This window comes from Nesoenas mayeri, assembly GCF_963082525.1.
Source record: "Nesoenas mayeri genome assembly, chromosome: 7".
NCBI classification, from domain to species: Eukaryota; Metazoa; Chordata; class Aves; order Columbiformes; family Columbidae; genus Nesoenas; species Nesoenas mayeri.
Window position 1 is genome coordinate 21,862,441 of NC_137551.1, and position 19,357 is coordinate 21,881,797.

Consider the following 19,357-nt stretch of genomic DNA (forward strand, 5'->3'; position numbering starts at 1 on the left):
TCCATGGACAGGCAATCTCGGCTGCTCAGCACAGGCTGGCAGCTTTAGCTTGCCAGTGGGTACTGGAAACTGTGTAAGCATGGAAATGACAGTGACACAAGGACTAAGATGTTATCTCTGTAGCAAAGCCAAAGGCAGTTTCCATGGTGATGGAGAAGCTCCAGGCTGCTAGTGCAGCTGCTGTGTTGGACAGGATCAGTAGCCTTTTTATACAGAGGCTGCTCCAGTAAAGTTTTTGTGTGTTTATGTAGCCCTCATTAGATTGCACCCAGCTCTGGAACATAAAATGAGGGGAAGGTTTAAACTGACAGAAGTAGGTGTTGAACTAAAAAGAAAATGGGAAAAGAAGTCTAAAAATGTTGTAAATCTTTGAGTATCCACAAGTGACAGATGTATATCATAGCTTGAGCTCATTTGATATTCTATGCATTTGATATTCTGGTCAGTACTTTCCTGAGATATTGTGTGCCAACATTAATAGCTCCTAAAGTTCTTATTTCAAGTGTGAGAGTCAGATTCATATCCTCAAATCTTAACTCCTGTTCAAAATGTTCTTTCTGAATTGGATCCAAAATCAGAGTGGGTCTCTTCTATATTGAGACTAGAAATTTCCAGGGACTTGGGGAAAGTGGATAATCTTGTGACTTCTGCATCTCTCAGCACTAAAATGTTTTATGATTCACTTGGTCCCCCTTTGGTTAATCATCTCTCAATACCTCAATGCGAGTATGTGGATTCATGTCATACTCTTACTGCGGGATCTTACAGCTTGTGCTTTCACTTTGTTTATTGCTGGGACAGAGGGTACATCTCCAGATTCCCACACTGGAAACACACATTTTGCAATTCTGCTTTGATCTTCTAACAACCCGTGCTTTGTGGGTGCTGCAGCACATGAGTAGGAATCGTGTGTAAAACTGCTCAATTAAAATAATGATTTGATCATTTTGACCCAGAATTTTGGTGGTTTAAAACATTGCTCTCTTCTAAACTAGATGCTGAAAGAGATTTGTATTCTGTCTTTCAGGTGGTGCGGGGGACCGGGAAAAGACGCCTGTCAATCATGAGGCTTTCCTACTCATGGCTAATTCCCAGAATGAAATGGAAGATTGGGTGAAAGCCATCCGACGGGTTATATGGGCTCCATTTGGTGGAGGTATTGCAAATAGCTCACATGCACATAAATTAAAACATTTGCCTCAAGGTAAAACATATTCTTGTGATACTAGGATATGTGTAACACCGTAAAATCACTGAGATGCCTAGATAAGCTCTTGATTGTCTGAAGTGTTTTGCAGGAAAGGGATTGGGTTGATTTTTCTGTTGTTGTTGCCAGGGGATGGAAAGGGAGGGCACATCCAGGCTGTATAGCTGACTCTCAGTTAGAAATGAGAGGTGATGTTATAGATACCACTCGTGTCAGTACTCAGTTTTTTACAGCTAATTATGAGCCATTCTGTGGACCTTTCTTATCCTTATGGACATAAAGGAATGCGTCCAATTTTCTCGGTTTTCTACCACAAGGGCAGATGCCCATCTATAACCTCCATACACCCAGAGGCAGAAAAGCTATTTATCTCCTGATATACGGCCCAGCTGAGAACACAAAGCTTCCACTGGGGGTATAGCCTGGGGAAGGACAACAGCGTCAGACTAAGTGAACACCTGTAAGATCATACAGCTGTTGACAATTCCTGCAGTTAAAAAAAACAAGGCATCCAGGTTCTCAGTGTTGATTTTATACCATAATCTTCAAATTCTCAAGTCAGTAGATTAGATAGGGGGTGTTTTTGTGGTTTAGCATAGAACAAAGGTTCATGGATGTTTTCTGCTAGGTTCTTCATTGGTGAAAGCAGCTACTGGCTTGTTACTGAATGCTGTAAGCTTTGAAGTGACTTGTGTGCTACTGATGGACTTCATGCAAATAGTAGTATCATATGCAGATAGTGATATTGACCTCTTTTGAGAGGTACAGATAAAAAAAGTGCCAGATAAGGGTTAAGTAATAAAATTACTTTTGCTGAAATGAAGTTACAAGTTTTTTCTGGATCTAGGGTATAAAAAACCAACCTTGATAAAATTCAGAGAGGCTCAAATACCACAAGGTCACTAAGACCACCCAAAACTTCTTAGTAACGTTTTTTGTTTTTTTTCTTTCTTTTAAGTCACTCTTACAGTTTTGAGTCTCTGTATAGCAGCATTTGGCTTGTCTGGAGGAGATACAATCTCTACTGATAGTGTTATTTTTTTTTTTCTTAGGTCCTTCTTTCACTTAGCAGAAGGGTGTATGTAGAAAAAGCAGCTTGTACGTGATTCTGAGAGGCTGTATGCCATGCTGTTGTACTGTGGGCAGAACAAGCCTTTTTTGCTAGTAGAAACTCTTCTACCATTATTTCTCCTCAAACATGAGTATGTGCTCGTTTTGCTTTCCTTCTGAAGTGCAGTCCATAGTGAAGGGTCTTTTAGACTGACTTCAGTGCAGGTCCCTATGGTTCCTCCATCAGAAGTTTCAGGATCTCAGAGACGGTATTTCTGTGGCCATTTGTAGTGGACCTTATAGAGTGTATTTTACATCTTTGCTATGTACATCACATAAATACTGAAGAAAAAGGAGATGTTCAGTTATGGCAAATGGTACATGTTCCAATAACTGTCTCCTTTTTTAAGGCATGATGTTGTCAGCACTGCTGGTATCAGTGCAAATCTGGCGTCTTTTTTATTAGTGTTCATGTTTTGTTAGTCTCTTGGAATAGTTCCAGAGCAAGCACCTCTTTTTAAGTATTAAAAAATAAAGAATTAAAAATACTAACATAAAAAAAAAAAACCAAAACCAACCAACCAAAAACAAAACAAAACAAAAAAAATAGGATGGTGTAAAGGTAGGAATAGATTTCTTTTTTTATTGTTTCTTCATACAGACAGTATTGTCCTAATTAATCTGCTCTTTTTATGTACCTCTAAAATTCTCTGCAAAGCTATCAGATAATACTTTCGTTTTCCTTTAAATGTAGCAGATACTCTTACATTTGATTGCAGGAACCAGAGCTTTATGAGATATCAAAAAAACACAGAATGAAATCATGAAAATGTGGGAGCAGGGAGCACAGGGGTGAGTACAGCAGTGCAGAGGTGCAATACAGCAGCTGCTGTTTGTTGCTATTTTCATATATTGCAGATTTGTTCTGGTTCCATCAATGTCAGTGTAAGGCTACTTTGGCTGTTGGTGAGAGCTGTCTTAAGCCCTGTAGAAGAGAAACACTCTCATTTGCAGAGTTGGAATAAATGACAGTTGTGTATTGATGTTTGTCCTCTATTTGTGTATAAAAATCCGCAAGAACATGGGCACATCCTGGGTGGTCAACCTGCCCTGAGGTCTCTGCCTTGTAATACTCAAACACAGCTGTCTAAAGCTAGGTTGGTTATGTCTGCTTTATAGTCCAAGCTTCATGAACAGATTCTTATGCTATGGTTTCATTGCTTCTCTGAGCTGACTGAAGTGCTAGCTACTGTCAGGAGTGGTCTTTTACCACCACGTGTTCCTACCATGTTTCATTCTACCCATACTAGGGGTTATACAGCTTGTGCAGTAGGAAATTATGTGGCAGGAAAAAAAAAGGGGGGGGAGAAGATCAGTTTGTAAGCGGATTGGCTCACTGGTCCTGCTAACCATTGCAGCTACAGGACTAGTAATTCCATCACAATGAAGACAGTGGAGAGAGATGGTGGAGTGAAGGGAGGGATGATGGGGTGGAGGGTATGCTTGGCCATTCTGACTGCAACCCACACATAAATGGGCTTAAAGATACCATGGAGCTGCATCCATAATTCTTTGCATTTGACAAAGTATTTATAGGAATGTCAGTAACTAGGAAATATTTAAGATATTCAAACCATTGTTTCCAAATGTTTTTAGCCAGTTTGGTTAAATGACCAGAATCAGAGCAATTTCTCTGAGTGAAATCCTGACTTAGTTCAAATGTGGGAGATTACTAAACATAGCTGTCTCTGTGTTTTAATTGAATAATTTGAACTTTGCTTTGCTACCACCACTAATTTGAGAACCAAGTCTTATATATTGACACTTTTTAATATATGAAGCTAAAGGGACAGGGGGAAGAATTTAAAAGCAGGCTTCATTATGAATATGTAAATATCTAGCCCTGGAGAAGGTTGATATGGTGTAAAAATGAATTATGCCAGGATGAAAGGGGAGGCTTAGCCACATTTTAATCTTTTCTGATGTATTGAAGAAACATTAAATAAAAAATGTTGAGGGTATCTTTTTACATGTTGATGGGGGCACATGAACTGTGTTTAAAGGTGAACAGCAAAGACATAAATAAAACAGAAAATTTCCCCAAAGCTCCTGAGGATCCCAGATCATTAATAGGAGACACATTCAGGCTTAAAAGCCATATGGAATGTGTGCTTTGAAATACACTTCAAATGTGACCTTAAAATAAAATCCCAGAGTTCCTAAGTCTTTTGAAGAAGAGCTGTCTTGTTTATGGGGAAAATAATTTCTAACAAGTTTCCCTGAGTTTCAGGCTCCTGAATTCTTGAGTCTAGTCTGCTTCATTCAGAGCAGATTTTGTAAACTGAGATTTGAGAGTACTCTATATGTTTTGATTATGACTTTAAGAATATAGCTTGTCACAGTGGCTTGATAAAAGTGAGTGTCAGAGCACATTCTGACAGAGGATCATTAAAGCTGTTCACTGTGATCCTTCCTACCTCCATGACGAACAAATTTTGCTCTGAGTTTATACCACCAGAAGTTTATCTGGAGAGTCCCTCTGTGCCCTATAGTCATGTTGTTCTGCAGATGCTCTTTTGTATGGAGTGCTTATAGCAGTGTCTTCGTGCTAAATGCAAAGGGTTTGTGGCCATAGGCTTGGGTGAGAGGGAGCTTGCCCATGTACTCCACAGGTGGATGCGTTGAAAATGTCCAGTGTAGTTGGAGAGAGAGGAGGTCATTCCTCACTCTGTACATGTACAGTGGGGTTGTACTTCTAGTCTGAAGAAATACAGCTACTTGAAGGAAATTCCTTTCCATCTGCTCACCTCTCAGTTGGCATGACTTCCTCAGTTTTGTCTTGAGTCAGATGTAAAACATAATGTATCTAGGACTGAATTTTGGGCCACAAGGTACAAAAGCTGAGTATTTTGGTGCCTGAGTTGAAAGCCAAGGGGCATAACTCTCTTACAGCTCAGCACACAACCAGCAGTGCATTGGGACAGAATAATTCTGTGTTAATCTTGTATTACGTTTGTGTTTGTTTTCTTCTGTTTACATATTCTTTCTTGCCATGAGCAGTTCCTTGCTCCTCTGCCAGAAATGCATGTCACAGCCCCTTTCTTTCTCCCTTACTTTATGCTAATTTCTTCTCCTCCTCCTTATTCCAAGCTTTCATCAGTTCCCTGTGATGGAGAGGAGGTGAAGCAGTTGGAAGAGATGTTCTTCCCTTAAGCAAATACAGAGGGATTTACCCAATGACAAAGTAATTGTGCTGCAAGGGCTCCACAAGTGGTTTCTCCATTCAGGAGGAAGAGTCGCTTTGTAACTGATGGGCTATGAAGAAGTGTCCACTGAGGAAGCCACTCTGCTATTATTTATTTCAGTCCTCTTCTCCATATAGATAAACTGTGATGTGTGGCTTCTTTCTTCTGCCAGCAAAACAATGTAGAGAATGTTTTTGCTAGCAACCAGGGCCCTGTGCAGACTATGTCTTGTACTAGGGGAGACCTGCAAACTAGGGAACAAGTCTCTGGGGTGTAATTCAATACCTGGCTCAATGTCATTATGGGTAATGAAAGAATATGTGATTCTGTAATAGCACTACATAGGCCTAATTAGCAATCCTAGTTTAGATGAGTAAATGTCTTTCAGATAACATCTGCATGAGAGCAAAACATGACTGTTTTGAAGGGTCAGATATCGGTATTAGATACATGTCAACCAAGATGCCAGACTGTTTAGGAGCTAAGATATGATGTTCAGTCCTGGGAGTCTGAGGTTTAATTTCTCTACCTGTAAGATGGGGATTTTCCAGTAAGAGCACCGTGAGCATAGAATCATATCAGTGAATTTAAGATGCTAAGATAACACAATAATGAAAAAGATGGAGGTGGCTTCTGTTATCTGCCCAGTGTGAAGACAGAGAGGAGGTTTCTGCTCCTTGTCTTGCTAGGGGGTTCCTCCACAGTGACAGTCTCAAGTAGGATTCCTGGCTGGGCCAAGAGGAGCCGCTTCACTGGGTGGCAGGGTAGGCTTCCCTAGTGCAGGCTCCCACAGGTGTGTGGGGAGTGACACCGGGTGTCTGTTGAGCCTGATATGTGCCATTATCTCTGCACACAGACAGCTGGTGCCTGATGCAGTTTATCAGTGTTTGCTCTTCAGCATTGTCTCATGTTGGGAGATGGGCCTGACCAAAGAAAGAAGAGAAAGATGATGAGGATTGTGAGTTCAGAAATCTGCTCAGGACTAGGGTTTGCCTGAATCATCTGTGAGGAGGTGCTGGTTAGCCTTACCCCAGGCAAAGATATCACAAGCAGAGGGTATGCTTGTGGATATAGAAACTGAGACACATAGTGGAACTACAATGAGTTGGGAGTGGATCTTGCTGTTGAAATTGCTTATAACAGAGAAAATTTTAAGGTCTGTTTCTGAGATCTGATTAAGTTATTTTTTCTAACTTATCTCTGTCAGATACATCTGGGGCTTCTATTACTGCTTTATTACCAACATATTTTACCATCATGACACAGCCTTAAGGTAGGAAAAAGCTGTTGTCCTCATTTTTTGTAAAGGAGGAATCTGAGGTATTAGGCAATCAGGTAACTTGCCTGAGGTCACAATGACTATCTGTAAAAGAGCCACTCTGAAGGCATCTTTCAGGAAGGCAAATAGAATGATCACAACCCTGGGCCTCAGGAGTGCAGATTTTGGCTTTCTTAGGGATATACTTGGAAGAATTACATGGGATGTGGTCCTAGAGAGAAGAGGGTTCCAGGAGATCTCATTGATTTTCAATGATTACATGCTCCAAGCTCAAGAACAATCCTTCCCCATGTGCAGGAAACCAAGCAAAGGCGGCACAAGGTGTGCATAGATGAACGAGGAGGTCCTGACAAAGCTCATACCTAAAAAGGATGCAGAGAAGAAGTGGAAACAGGGATGAGTAACCTAAAAGGAATACAGAGAAACTGTCTGAACACGCAGGAATGGAGTTAGGAAAGCTAAAGCCCACCTGGAGTTGAATCCAGTGGGGGCTGTGAACAGCAACAAGAAAGGCTTCTTCAGAGATATCAACAACAACGTGAAGACCAGGGAAAATACAGGCACAATACTGAAACAGCCAGGAGACCTCATGCCAAAAGGCATAAAAAAGGCCGAGGTACTTAATGCCTTCTTCATCTCAGACTTTACTGGCAGGATTTGCCTTCATCATTCCCTAGCCCCTGAAGCCTGTGGGAAAGACTGAAGAAAGCGATACTTCTCCTCAGTAGAGGATGATCAGGTTAGGGAACATTGGATGTACTCAAGTCCATGGTTGGATTCCTGATGGAATGCATTCACAAGTGCTGAGGGAGCTGGGCAGTGTGTGAGGCCATTCTTGATAATCTTTGAAAAGACACTGTGATGGGGGGAGGTCCCTGAAGACTCCTGGGTTCAAGAAGGGCAAGAAGGAGGACCTGAGGAACTACAGCCCGGTCAGCCTCACCTCTGTTGCTGGGAAGATGATTGAGCAAACCAGCTCAGAAATAATTTCCAAACATATTAAGGTCAAAAAGCTGACTGGGAGCAGTCAGCATGGATTTATGAAGGGGAAGTTGCACTTCACCAACCTGATAGCCTTCTGTGATAAAACGATGGATGAGGGAACAGCAGTGATTATTGTTTGTCTGGACTTTGGCAAAGCTTTCAGCACTGTCTCGGGTAATATCCTCATTTACAAATTCGTAAGTACAAACTACATAAAAAGCCAGTGAGGTGTATTGAAAACTGGCTGACAGGCTGTATTCAAAGAATTGTGATCAGCAGCCCAAAGTCCATCTGAAAGCCAGTCATTAGTGATGTATACCCCAGGGGCTGATATGGGGGCCAGTATTGTTTAACAGCTTCACTCATGATCTGGATAATGGGATGGAGTATACCCTCAGCAAGCTTGCAGATGATATTGGGGTGAATGGTTGGTGCATTGTATGGTCATGCCATCATTCAGAGGGGTCTCAACAGGGTGGAGAAGTGAGTGGAGAGGAATTCCATGAAGTTCAACACTGAGTAATGCAAAGATGTGCACCTGATGATGAATAAACCTAGGCAACAGTGCATGCTGGGACCTGACTGACTGGAAAGAAGCTTTGCAGAAAAGCACCTGGGATGCTGTTGGGCAACAAGTTGTACATGAGCCAGCAATGCACCCTTGTGGCAAAGAATGCCAGCAGATTCCTGGGCTGCATCAGGAATAGCATTGCCAGCAGGTTGAAGGAGGTAAGCCTTCCCTAGTTAAGACTACATCTGGAATGCTTTGTCTAGTTCTGGACTCCCCAGGACAAGAATGATGTGGGCTTACTAGGGTGAGTCCAGTGGAAGGCCACTAAGATGGTTAAAGGATTGTGGCAATTGAAATACTAAGAGAAGCTGAGAAGGCTGGGATTGTTTAGCACAGAGAAGAGGAAGTCCAGAGGGGATCTTATCAGTGTGTAAAAATACTTGATGGAAAGGTGTGAAACTAGAAGTAAAGCTAAAGCATGTCAAGGGCAAAAGGTGTTCCTTACTGACTATTGAAGATCCTACTTTTAGAAATTAGATAGCTACTCCACTTTCATATAAAATTCATAACTCTCATGTGTCTTTAGTTCACTTCTTGCTTACGTTTCACCTTTGAATCTGCTGGCTAATGGCTTGAAGTGACATTCAGTACAAATGCTGAAGCTTACCTGTGCTCTTAATAGAAACCATGCAGTAGCCTGGTCATTGCAGAGCAGAAATGGATATTTTCAGAGTACTGCGTCAGGGCTTGCCATAGGGGAGAGTTCGTTGTTACTGGTTTAAAAAACCCCAGACAGTAGGAGTTCTGCAATGCTGTATCTCCAGCTGTCACTAACCAGCTTAGATACAGTGTCTTCTGAAGGATGATACAGTTTGGCATCAGGTGAATGAATTTGTACTATTTTGTCAGAGTGGACGGTCCTGGGCACCAAAGAGCAGTCATCCAGAGATGGTGAATGACAGGCAGCTGAGCAAGAATTCTTCTTGGTGCCTCTGCTCAACCAGATAGCAGATAGAGAAAAACTACAAATAAAAATGACTTCTCTTACATTTGCAAGTGAACAGCATAAAGCTTTTAATGGGATTTGATTGCTGAAATGTCTTTTGGTTGGGAAATGCTGATTTGATAAAATTAAACACCACATGGGAATGTTTCAATTTGGATACAACTTATGCTAGGAAAGGTTTTACAAACTCAATGTAGAATTTTTGATGCAAGCTCTACCCTGAATTGATCTTGTACTGCTGAGGTTGTATAAGCAATCAAGATGTCAAATCTATCCCACTTCAGCCCTTTCCCCCTCCCTCAAAAAAAAAAAAAAAAAGACTTTGGAAAGGGTCTTGGAAAAGAGGAAATTGTAGGAAGGTCTGATGGATGAAATTATAAATGTAAGGAGGATTTGAACAGTGCACAGTCATGAGGTTTGAACCATGCAGTGCACAATTAAATTATGACACTCATTGTCACAAGATGTTATGAAAACAAAAATAATAAATGGATTCAAAATAGAATTAGATGGGTTTGTAGAAGATAAGTCCACCTGGGCTATCGAATATGGAGTTCTGGAGGGAGTCATTAGCTTCTTATACCTTTTATTGCTAAGAGCAAACCAACGTTAGATGAAATATGGTGGAGCTCGTATTTGCTTTGATAACAGTTTGTTTTCTTCTTCTCTTCAGCTACTAAGTGCTATGGATAGGTGATAGTGGCTGTGCATTTATTAGGTTGTTGATGGCTACTGCCTGCAGCACATAGTCTGGCCAGTACCACCTCCTACACTGGTGATTTCTCAGCAAGACCATTCCTGTAATCATTAGATTCATGCTTGATGTTTGAAAGCTGACAGTCTCTAAAACACTGATGGTTCACACTGCACGTCCTGGCAGTGCATGATTAATGGGACAAACATGTTCCTGTGGTGTTTCTGAGCTTGCAGGCAAGTATTTTAATTTGTCTGTAATACTCCTTTGATGAATGTTATGAGGATGTGTGCTTACTGAAGGGGTATGGTAGCCTGCTCCTTGCAAATTGCAATTTTAACCATTTAGGATCTGAGAACAAAGAAATTCACCCTCTCTTCCTGTTTCTTTTCTAAAAGTTACCATTCTACCCCTCACAGTTGCTCCTTTTTTCTTCTTTTCCATTATCACATAATTAGTCTTGCAATTTCCCCTTCCTACCTTCTGAGTCACAGGTCAGGGAAGGGAACATTCAGCCCTTGACCACTTCTAGAAATGTTCCTGGCAGGCTAGCAGATTTACTGCAATGTTTTATCCATTTTACAAATTGGAGCTAAATGCCATCTCCTCCCCAGGCACAGCCAGTCAGGTTCAGCTGTTGCTAAAACATAGACCATTACCTTATGCTTCAGTGGTGAAGGTATAAGTTACGCTTTATATATTGACTGAGAATTTTAGTTGGATAGTGGAGGATAAAAGTAAATGTGTGATAACTAGCTAACAGATTTTCATTGTTGATTGAGATTGAAGAAGCAACAAAGTGAAACCATATATAATTTACCTGGTAGTGAATTTTACAATTGCAGGTTCAGATTGACAGAGCTATTTATGGTGAAGTTTGATCTGGATAAGCACCCATGTGTTCAATGTTGATCTTGTCTGCTTGTCACTGACTGATTGTGCTTAAGTTATCAGCCTCTTGGGCTTGGGATATGGAAAGGCTTGAGGGCATAAGCTTGTTCAGTTTTCTGAATGGATAAAAGAAGATGGTCTTCTATATTTTGGCTGTGAATCTATATCACAGGCCCTGCCAAGCTCCAGGATGGCCAGAAATTCAGTTGGCTCATTTCATTCTGGACTAGAGATGAGGATCAGCAACAGGTTTCAGATGCCATGATCCTTGCATTTGAACCCACAGCTGGAATTCTTGTCCTCCTCTAGTGATGAAACGCTGGTGACAACAATTACATTATATCATAACTAATTTTTGCTTACTAATACCCAGAATTTTTGTAAAACTTTTCTGTGCAGTGAGGACATCAACACTCAGCACACTTGAATCAGAAGATCTGCTGATCAGATGCTTTCTATAGACATAGCTTCAGTCAGGTCTATGGAAGCTATCTGTTACATGTAGACAGGCATGTGCAAGAGTGAGTAAATAAAAAGTTCTGTAAAAGATGTTCTTATGTTGTGGGGAGAAAGAAATTTTCCAGGGCACATTTGCCCATATCACTGCTTGCTAAAAGGCATTTGTGTTGCTTGTAATGTTTTGTTCTCTAAATGCTTCTTGCCTTTGTTTAGAGAGAAATAGACTAATAAACACGGGTTTGGCTCTGGATTCAGAACGCTCTGGTTAAGTGATGTTTACGTTTGTTTGTCATCTTTTCTCTGTGAGCAAACAGTTACAATCCCAATTTAGAGCATAAACTGGTCAGAGTCCAGGGCAGCGTAATTTACAATGCTGCTCAGTCAATTCCTTTCCTGACATATTTTAGAGAGATGGCAAGACACCTCACACAGGTTTGGCAGAATTTATTGTGATAGAAGGATGAACACAGCTATTTGCTAACCTTTTAACCCAGGGCAAACTGGTTTATCAGTCAGTAAGCAGAAGCCTGTTTGTTCTCAAAAGATTTAACTTTACTAGTAAAGGTTAAGACCCCAGCCCAAAGCAGAGCAGGGTGTGGGGACATAATTTTGTTCAGAGAAGGATCTGTCTGAAGTGTTTGGAGAGGGATAAAACTGGGAGGGAAGCTTTCTATACAGGGGACATACTGTTGAACTCTTCCCTGCTGAGTTCAGCCCTGTGACTGATCACCTGTAGCCATTTCACTGCCAGCTTCCAACAGATACAAGGAGATAGATATTCAAGCACACATCTTTGCTGGGTTAAAAAATGGGTCTGTACAAGGCTCAGCTTACTTGAAAATCAGAGAACTTCAGTTCCGATTCTAACTTTGATACTATGCCCTTTCTTTATAAATAGACCATGAAACTTCCTAGATCTGAGCTCCCTCAGACAGCTCTACTTAAGTATACCAGTATATTAGCTAATACTCTGTGTAAGCAAGTGTCTAAAAATACCCACACCCCATGGGCACTTGCTAGTTCTGTGTGAGCCAACAAGTTTTCTCACAATCAGAGATGAAGAGGAATATTTTCTGAGTTCATGCGGGTTCACCATTCCTGTCTGTTGCAACCAGATTCAAGACTGAATTTGACCTGAGGAAGATGCCAAGCCTGAGGCATGCCTGGATTTTCAGAGGTTGTGTGAGCTGTAGTGAACTTCTCAGCCAGTCTCAAGGCTTGTAGTGACATGTAAAAGCAGGATGCTTTCTCCCTGTTCTGGTACCTGCAGCAGAATAACTGTGGTACTAGCTCATGAGAGCATCACTAGGACTCTCTCCATACAATGACACCAGGAAAGAAAATGCCTTCAGCTCCCCAGCAGCAAGTTTGCATGAGATTTAATTACTAAACATTTTTAGAAACCTAAGTTTTTCTTTAGGAAGATAAGAGCTGCTCGGTGGTAAACTTGACTACAGATAAACAAATTTACACCAACGGGGAAAGAAGGGAGTTCAGTCTCCATTACCCCTTCTCTCCTTGGCACATGTGTATGGGGAGATCTCTAGGTGAAAATTCTGGTCGCGGTTTATATGCAACGCAGCCAGCTCTCTGGATTTTATTACTGTTCTTGCAGTATCAAGTATACTTCTGGAGTCTGCAGCCTCTGCAATCCAGTAATTATGTGTGAATCTTGCATTTCATTTTTGAGAAATGTGGTTAACAGAACGCGAAATCCAAGTGTGATCTGAAAGTTCAAAACGTAGAAAACAAATTACATATACATATATAGTGATTTTTATTCTACTCTCATCATATTCTATAGTCTAAGTCATTATTTATAAAACAATGCTTTGGAATGGATTTGGAATTGTTTCATATAAAGAGGTAGGTCATAACAGTGGAGTGTGTAGATATGCAGCACAATGTTGCATTCTTCTCACAGGACACCTATAGCTTTGGAGTTACTACGTGCAAGGAACAACACTGAAGCAACTGGTATTCTATGCTTTAGTTGTGATGCTCATGTGAGCAAGCATGTGTTCCTTCTGCTTTTATCTCTCACCAGAAAGCTGTGTTTGCTCTTTCTGTGGGGAAGAGTTCATATTGTCTTCATCATCTGTCGTACAACTCACTGTATTATAAGTTATCCTGAAGTCTCATCATGCTTTGAGCCTCAGCCACAGAGAGGCTGTGAATTTCACAGGTTAGTTATACTTTGAGTAGAACAATATTCATGTTAAGCAAGTGACTTTGTCTTTCTAAGGATACGTCCTTGTTCTTGTGTTTTGAGATCTGAAAAACAGAAATGGAGAAGTGAATGGAAGAATAAAAGTATGCGTTTGCTATCTCCTGGGCTCCCATCCCAAACATTGAGTCTCAGGCTTCATAATGTTATTAGCAGATTTTACACATTTTGAGGCATTGTTCCAGGGAATAGTGCCAAAATCCTGATGATGTCTCAGCCATTCAGAAGAGGATTGGCCTGCTCACCAGTTAGCACTGGCAGGGCAGGGTCTCCCTAACCTGTAGCTTTCTGTATTCACCACAAGGAAAGAGAGGATAATAAAAGGCTGAGGAATACCCGGGATCTCATTTGTACCTTTTGTTTAAGGATCTCCATCAGTTTCCAAATATTCTTTAGTGGGCTTCAAATACTGTCTAGTGTATTGTCTGGGCTGCTGGTATCTAGTTATGCAATACTTTGCTATTCGAGGTATATCTTCAATAGCTAAAAGAATACCTTATTATCTTGCCATTCAAGAACTGGAGATTTTGGTCCTGGTACTGCCTTCAATTGTAGTGTGAGACAGTCATTGCTTCAGGAGCTTTTGATCAAAACAGAGAATGTAGTGACAGAGTTTGATCTCAAGTTTCCTGAGCTGTGGGACAACACTGTTCCAGTGACTGGAATCTTAGAGCTTGAATACTAGGTCAGTTTCTTCTTTGACATGTGTGCTCAAACTGAGCCACAGTGTAGCTAAGTGGTGGGCCGCTAAGTTCGGATCTGAGTTCAGATGAGTGTGGTCTATACACAGACCACAGACATCTTTTAATAACAGAAGCAGATGAGCAGCTGCAGACAGGGTTAACTGTTTTTTTTTCTTTTCTTGCAGAGAGAGAGCTAGTTAGCCAAACTTGATAAAATTCCCCAGAAGCTTGGTGCAAAGGTTTTGGGTGGTGACTGCTGTAGATCTGCAGTCACATGAGTGCATTTTGTAAATGGGATGGAGGGCTGACCTCTGTGTAACTGCATGGGACATTGTGTGATAAGCATTTTTCTTAATTACAGGCTTTTGACCATGAGAGCAGGAGCCAAGGTGGTGAATGTTTTCCCGAAAGTAAGTCCTGGGGATTGTTTCACATATAAGGAGCTTTTAGGTCCTTCCCCTACCAGTTATTCAGCTGAGCTATTCATCCTCAGGCAACTTCTTGTAAAGGCTAAAGCAGAGGCTTTAAACAGAAAAAAAGCTGCACAGGTCAAAGACTATACCTTTTCCTAAGCTGTGTAAAGCTTTCCAACACATCCCAGGGCTGTGGAGATACTCTCAGAGCATGCTAAGGCTAAGGTGGGGGGATGTTCCCCTCCAAAATAAGGTTTCTGCTTCTGGTGCTTTGCAAGCAGATCAGAGGCCAGCCCAGGGCACCAGGTTGCCTGCAGCACAGCTCACATTGTCTATCAGGAAGGGATCCAGAGTGTGGCATGCAGACAGCAACAGTTGCTCAGCTTTTCCAGCTATCTAGAATAGATCTGACAAGCAATTAGAGCATGAATATATTACGGAGCCGATGGGGGATGCCTTTGTTAAAACTTGTGACCCATACTTAGCTGCTGTTTATATTGGCGGCAGCTTCGAGGGTGGGCAAGACCCTACCTGCCTGTCTTTCTCCTCTCTCCTTCCCCATGCAGAGGGAGCTGAGGAGCTCTGCATCTCATTGGATATTTCAAATGCTTTCTGCACAAGTCATAATTAATGCTGAGTTGTGGAGCTAAGACCAGATGTGCTGCCGAGATTATCTCCCAGGGCAGATCGGCTGCTCTCCGCTCTGTAGCGCTGAGTGAATGGAAAGCTGCCAGTGCTGGGACTCAGAATGTGTCTGATGCCTGAAGTCAGGACTTTCTTTCTCTGCCGCTCCTGCTGTCTGACACTGCCTGGGTTCTGCTTGAAGCTCAGCGCCTGTCATGTAGCGGAGTGCTGCACAAGAACGAGAGGTATGAGATGATTTTCCAGAGTTTAGATTTGTTATGGTTTTATTTTCCTAGAGGAAAAGCAGATATTTGAGCTTAGCATCAGACAGAAGCTAAGAATCTGGAAAAGAAGCTGGCTCTACAAAGGGGGAAGGAGTGGGAAGGATCCAGTCTATGGCCAAAAATGCTACTTGACACCAAGGTAGCATTTGAAAATTGTTTTGGGGATGTGTGTTTCTGTTTGCTTTTACATAGAATATTTAAATGGATGTATGTGGATGAGACCAATTGGCTCCTAGTATATGGAGGCTGCTTTTTGTGGGGAATGGGGTCAGAAGACACCAGGTTCTGCCACAGATTCATTTCTGTGACCTTGGGCAAGTTACTTCATCAGTTTTTCTTGATTCCTAATTATCTGTTGCTTCCTTTCTTTTTCTCTGTAGTTGCATACTTTGTCTGGATTGTTCAGTTCTTAGGGACTATCTTTTCCTAGGCATGCATAGCTCCCAACATGGAACTTCTTTCTCAATTGCTGCTGCAGTAATTCACATAGTGTGCGCTTGGGTGGGCCAGGGGAGGGGAAACAAGAGTTAGAGGTTTGTCTGTGTTTTGTGCTGTGGAAGTATATGCACTTCTGAATGTCTGCCCGCGATTTTTTCTTAGTGCTTTCATGTGTGAGACGGTCAGATAAATGGGAGCCTAAGCATGAATGTGGGAAGGTAAAAGCAGATACTTACCTGTGCAGGTGAGCACGTACAAAATCTTTACATCTGTAAACTGCCTGTCTGTGAAGCACCACATGCATGCGCGGGTGTATGTACTGCTGTATAGTAGCAGCCAGGTGTGTGCCTGATTATCTTCCCACACATCTTTTAATGTGTGTGTACTAAGCTGTACATACAGCTGATGTAGGTGTGTCTGGACTTTTCCCACTTTAAGCACATATGAAGTCCACAGTCCTCTCTGTAAAGAAAATCTATTCAAGAACTGACTTTGTTATCTCTGTCTTTAGTTTATTTTCATTGAAATCAGAGCTCTGATGAGGAAAAATGAAGCAGGGAGCATATATTTTCCTGCCCACTGCATGTCTGGACAGCATAGCTGAATGTATAGGCTTTGTATGCCTGGAGCTGGTGGGTGAGCTATTCAGGCCAGGACAGAGAGCCTGTCTGTGTCAGTACATCATTCCTGGCTCACTTTTTCCACAAAGAGCCACCTAATAAACAGAAACAGTTTGTTGGAGTAGAGAAAAGACATTCTGTAGCTTTGCTAGCCCATTTTTTTAGTATCTCTTGAATTTTTCTGAGATTAAGGATGTGGTCCTAGGCATGCTGGGTTTTTTTTCAGCCTTGAAGCCAAACAGAAGTGCCTAGCTATAGATAAGGGTATGACAAGGAAAGTTAACCCTTGGTTTGCTAGTAGCTTTTGGCTTTATTTCCAGACTAACTCTGTCTGGGAGTGTGACTGGATGGCACTGGCTTCCTTTCTTCTGCATGAAGAGAAAGAGTAATGTCTTCCAGCAGGATCATCAAATGGAGTGAAGCACTGCCAAGTTCAGTCTGAGCTGCTGGCCCCAGTAATTAAAAACAGGCCTGTGCCTTGAGGAGCCAGCAGATGAGGCTGTGTGTGACTGGCTTCATATTAGCTTTTCCTTGCAAGGCAGGGCAGTCCCTGTCCAGCCCAATGATGTGGTCATATCCTGGTAGTTTCAGGAACATTTGACTACATCAGTTTTACAAGCCCTTCTGAGACCTAGCTGAAGTGAGATGAGGTTTACAACGCTAGCAGGACACTGCCTCCTCAGTCTGCTCTTTAGCCCTTGGAGACTGATGTAGGTGCATCTGCTATGTCTCTTGCCAGTGTAGCTGTGAGAGCCCTAGTGGTAATTTTCCTGAGGGCAGACTTCATCAAGGCTCCCCAGCAGATGCTCATATGAAAGATTTCCACAAGCCTATAACTGTCAGCAGCTTCAAATTGCCTTTAACAGTCCCTTTCCAGCCCCATTCCAAAGATAGTTCTTAGTTTCTTCCTTCTCTGAACTCTAACACTAATCTCCTTTTCTAAGCCACACAAAAGCTCTGCAGCCATTGCACATCTTAACAATTTCTCCAAAGCCAACTTTTCAGCCTCAGTCTAACTGCAAGTCTCTGCTTTCTCTCGCTAAACCCCAACCCTAATGCTCTTATTGCCAAATAACATGGCCTAGGAACATTCTGTCTTCTGAGCAGTGGCTGGGGTGGGTGGTCCTTGTCTATGTCTCAGGAAATAAAGTAGGGCTAGGATAGAAAGAAAGGAAGAAAGAAAGAAAGAGAGAGACAGACAGACAGAGTGAGAGAAAAAGAAAGAAAGAGAGAAAGAGAGAGAGAGACAGAGAGAATGAGAGATAAAGAAAGAGCTGCAGTGTAATTTGGGCTGCAAAGGGAAAGTTGCAGTTGCCAACAGACTTAGCTTGGGCAAAATACTTTGGCTATGCAATGCTTGGTGACCTTTTGTAGCAGTTCTCTGAAAAATTAGGGTTCAGGGTTGAGGGAAAGAGAAAATATAGATCTGCAATTGGAGTAGGGCTGGAGTGAGGCTGCCAAACCAAGGTGGGAGGCAGCCAAGAAAGCTGGGCTGGGAGAAGACTTTCCACCCTGGCAATGGCTTCAGGGTCTTTTCTTCCCCTCAGCAAAAAGCAATCTGTGAGGACTCTGTGATCCTACCTGCACAGACTATAGGCACGCACTGTCACACAACAAGAAATCCTTGCTAGTGCCAGCTTCTTTCACTCATCATATAATAGATCAGCTCATCCTCAATCATGTCAGTCTTCGTCTCATGGCTGTTTTTTCTTGTTACCTACTTGAAATGGTGTGAAGGAAGGTGAGCAATATTGCAGTAGAAGAATATTACAGTGTCTTTTTTTCCTCCAACGATTGCTGTTTCCATCCAGAAGGAAAAAGTATTAACAACCTCCATGCCTGAGAGGGGGAAAGACAAGGTCCCCAGCGTCTTGTTCCGTAGCAGACACCCATAGTAATGTTAACAGTGTGCTTGTGAAAGGTCCATTTGCTGTACCTTCTGAATCTCAAAGCAGGTCACCCATCTATCTCTGTTATCTTAGTGTCACATTCCTAACCTCTGTGTCAGTGGTCTCTGTTTGGCTGCAGTCAACTTGTTATCCAGGAGTCACTGACGGGTTGATTTTATCTACAGAAAGATACTGCTGTTTCGATCCAGGTTGACTGAGAAGGCAAGGACGGATGTTGCCTGAAATGTAGTAGAGCACATTGCTGACCACAGAGCCACTGCTAGGGAAAAGCAGACAAAGCTTCACACTGAAAGTGGAGATGATGCATGCAGTTCTGTGTGTGCTTGTGTATATGTGTGTCTGACACTGCCTTTGTCCTTGCTCTGAGTTAAGTCTAGAGCACCAAAACATGAGCTTCTGGAAAAATATTATCTCTGTACTCTGTATATGGAGAATGTGGGGCATTTACCTCTTTCCCAGAGGCTTCTCTAGACAAGCCCTTTAGGAAACAGGGATCTGATTCAACAAGTAGACACTCGAGAAAAGAGGGCTGCTATCCTGTAATTGCTCTGACATTTAGTATGGCTTAACCTCCCTAAACCTGTATGTCTTGGATCTAGAAGAGTGAACACCATGTATTACTTTAAGGAAATAGATGGGTTTGGTGGGAGGAAGCCTATCACAGTATGTTCTGGATTGGAAGGGACCTCAAAAGATCATCTAGTCCAATCCCCCTGCTGGAGCAGGAACGCCTAAGTGAGGTTGCACAGGAACTTGTCCAGGTGGACAAGTCCTTGTCTATGTCTCAGAATGTGATTTCAGAGATGCCCTCCTCAGTGAAAATTCAAAGAGA

The 19,357-nt window shown here is 42.1% G+C and overlaps 1 protein-coding gene across 2 annotated transcripts in view; it reads left to right on the forward strand.

Moving 5' to 3' along the window:
* The window catches only part of ARHGAP22 (Rho GTPase activating protein 22), a gene marked incomplete at both ends in the record, with an annotated part of 139,565 nt that overhangs the window by 100,238 nt on the left and 19,970 nt on the right, over nucleotides 1-19,357 (forward strand). The window contains one exon of one of the 2 annotated variants that reach the window (XM_080348353.1): nucleotides 1,028-1,204. In XM_080348353.1, the coding sequence (XP_080204479.1) occupies nucleotides 1,028-1,204 (177 nt within the window). The remainder of the gene's footprint in view (nucleotides 1-1,027; nucleotides 1,205-19,357) is intronic. The other variant, XM_080348354.1, reaches the window with a different exon arrangement.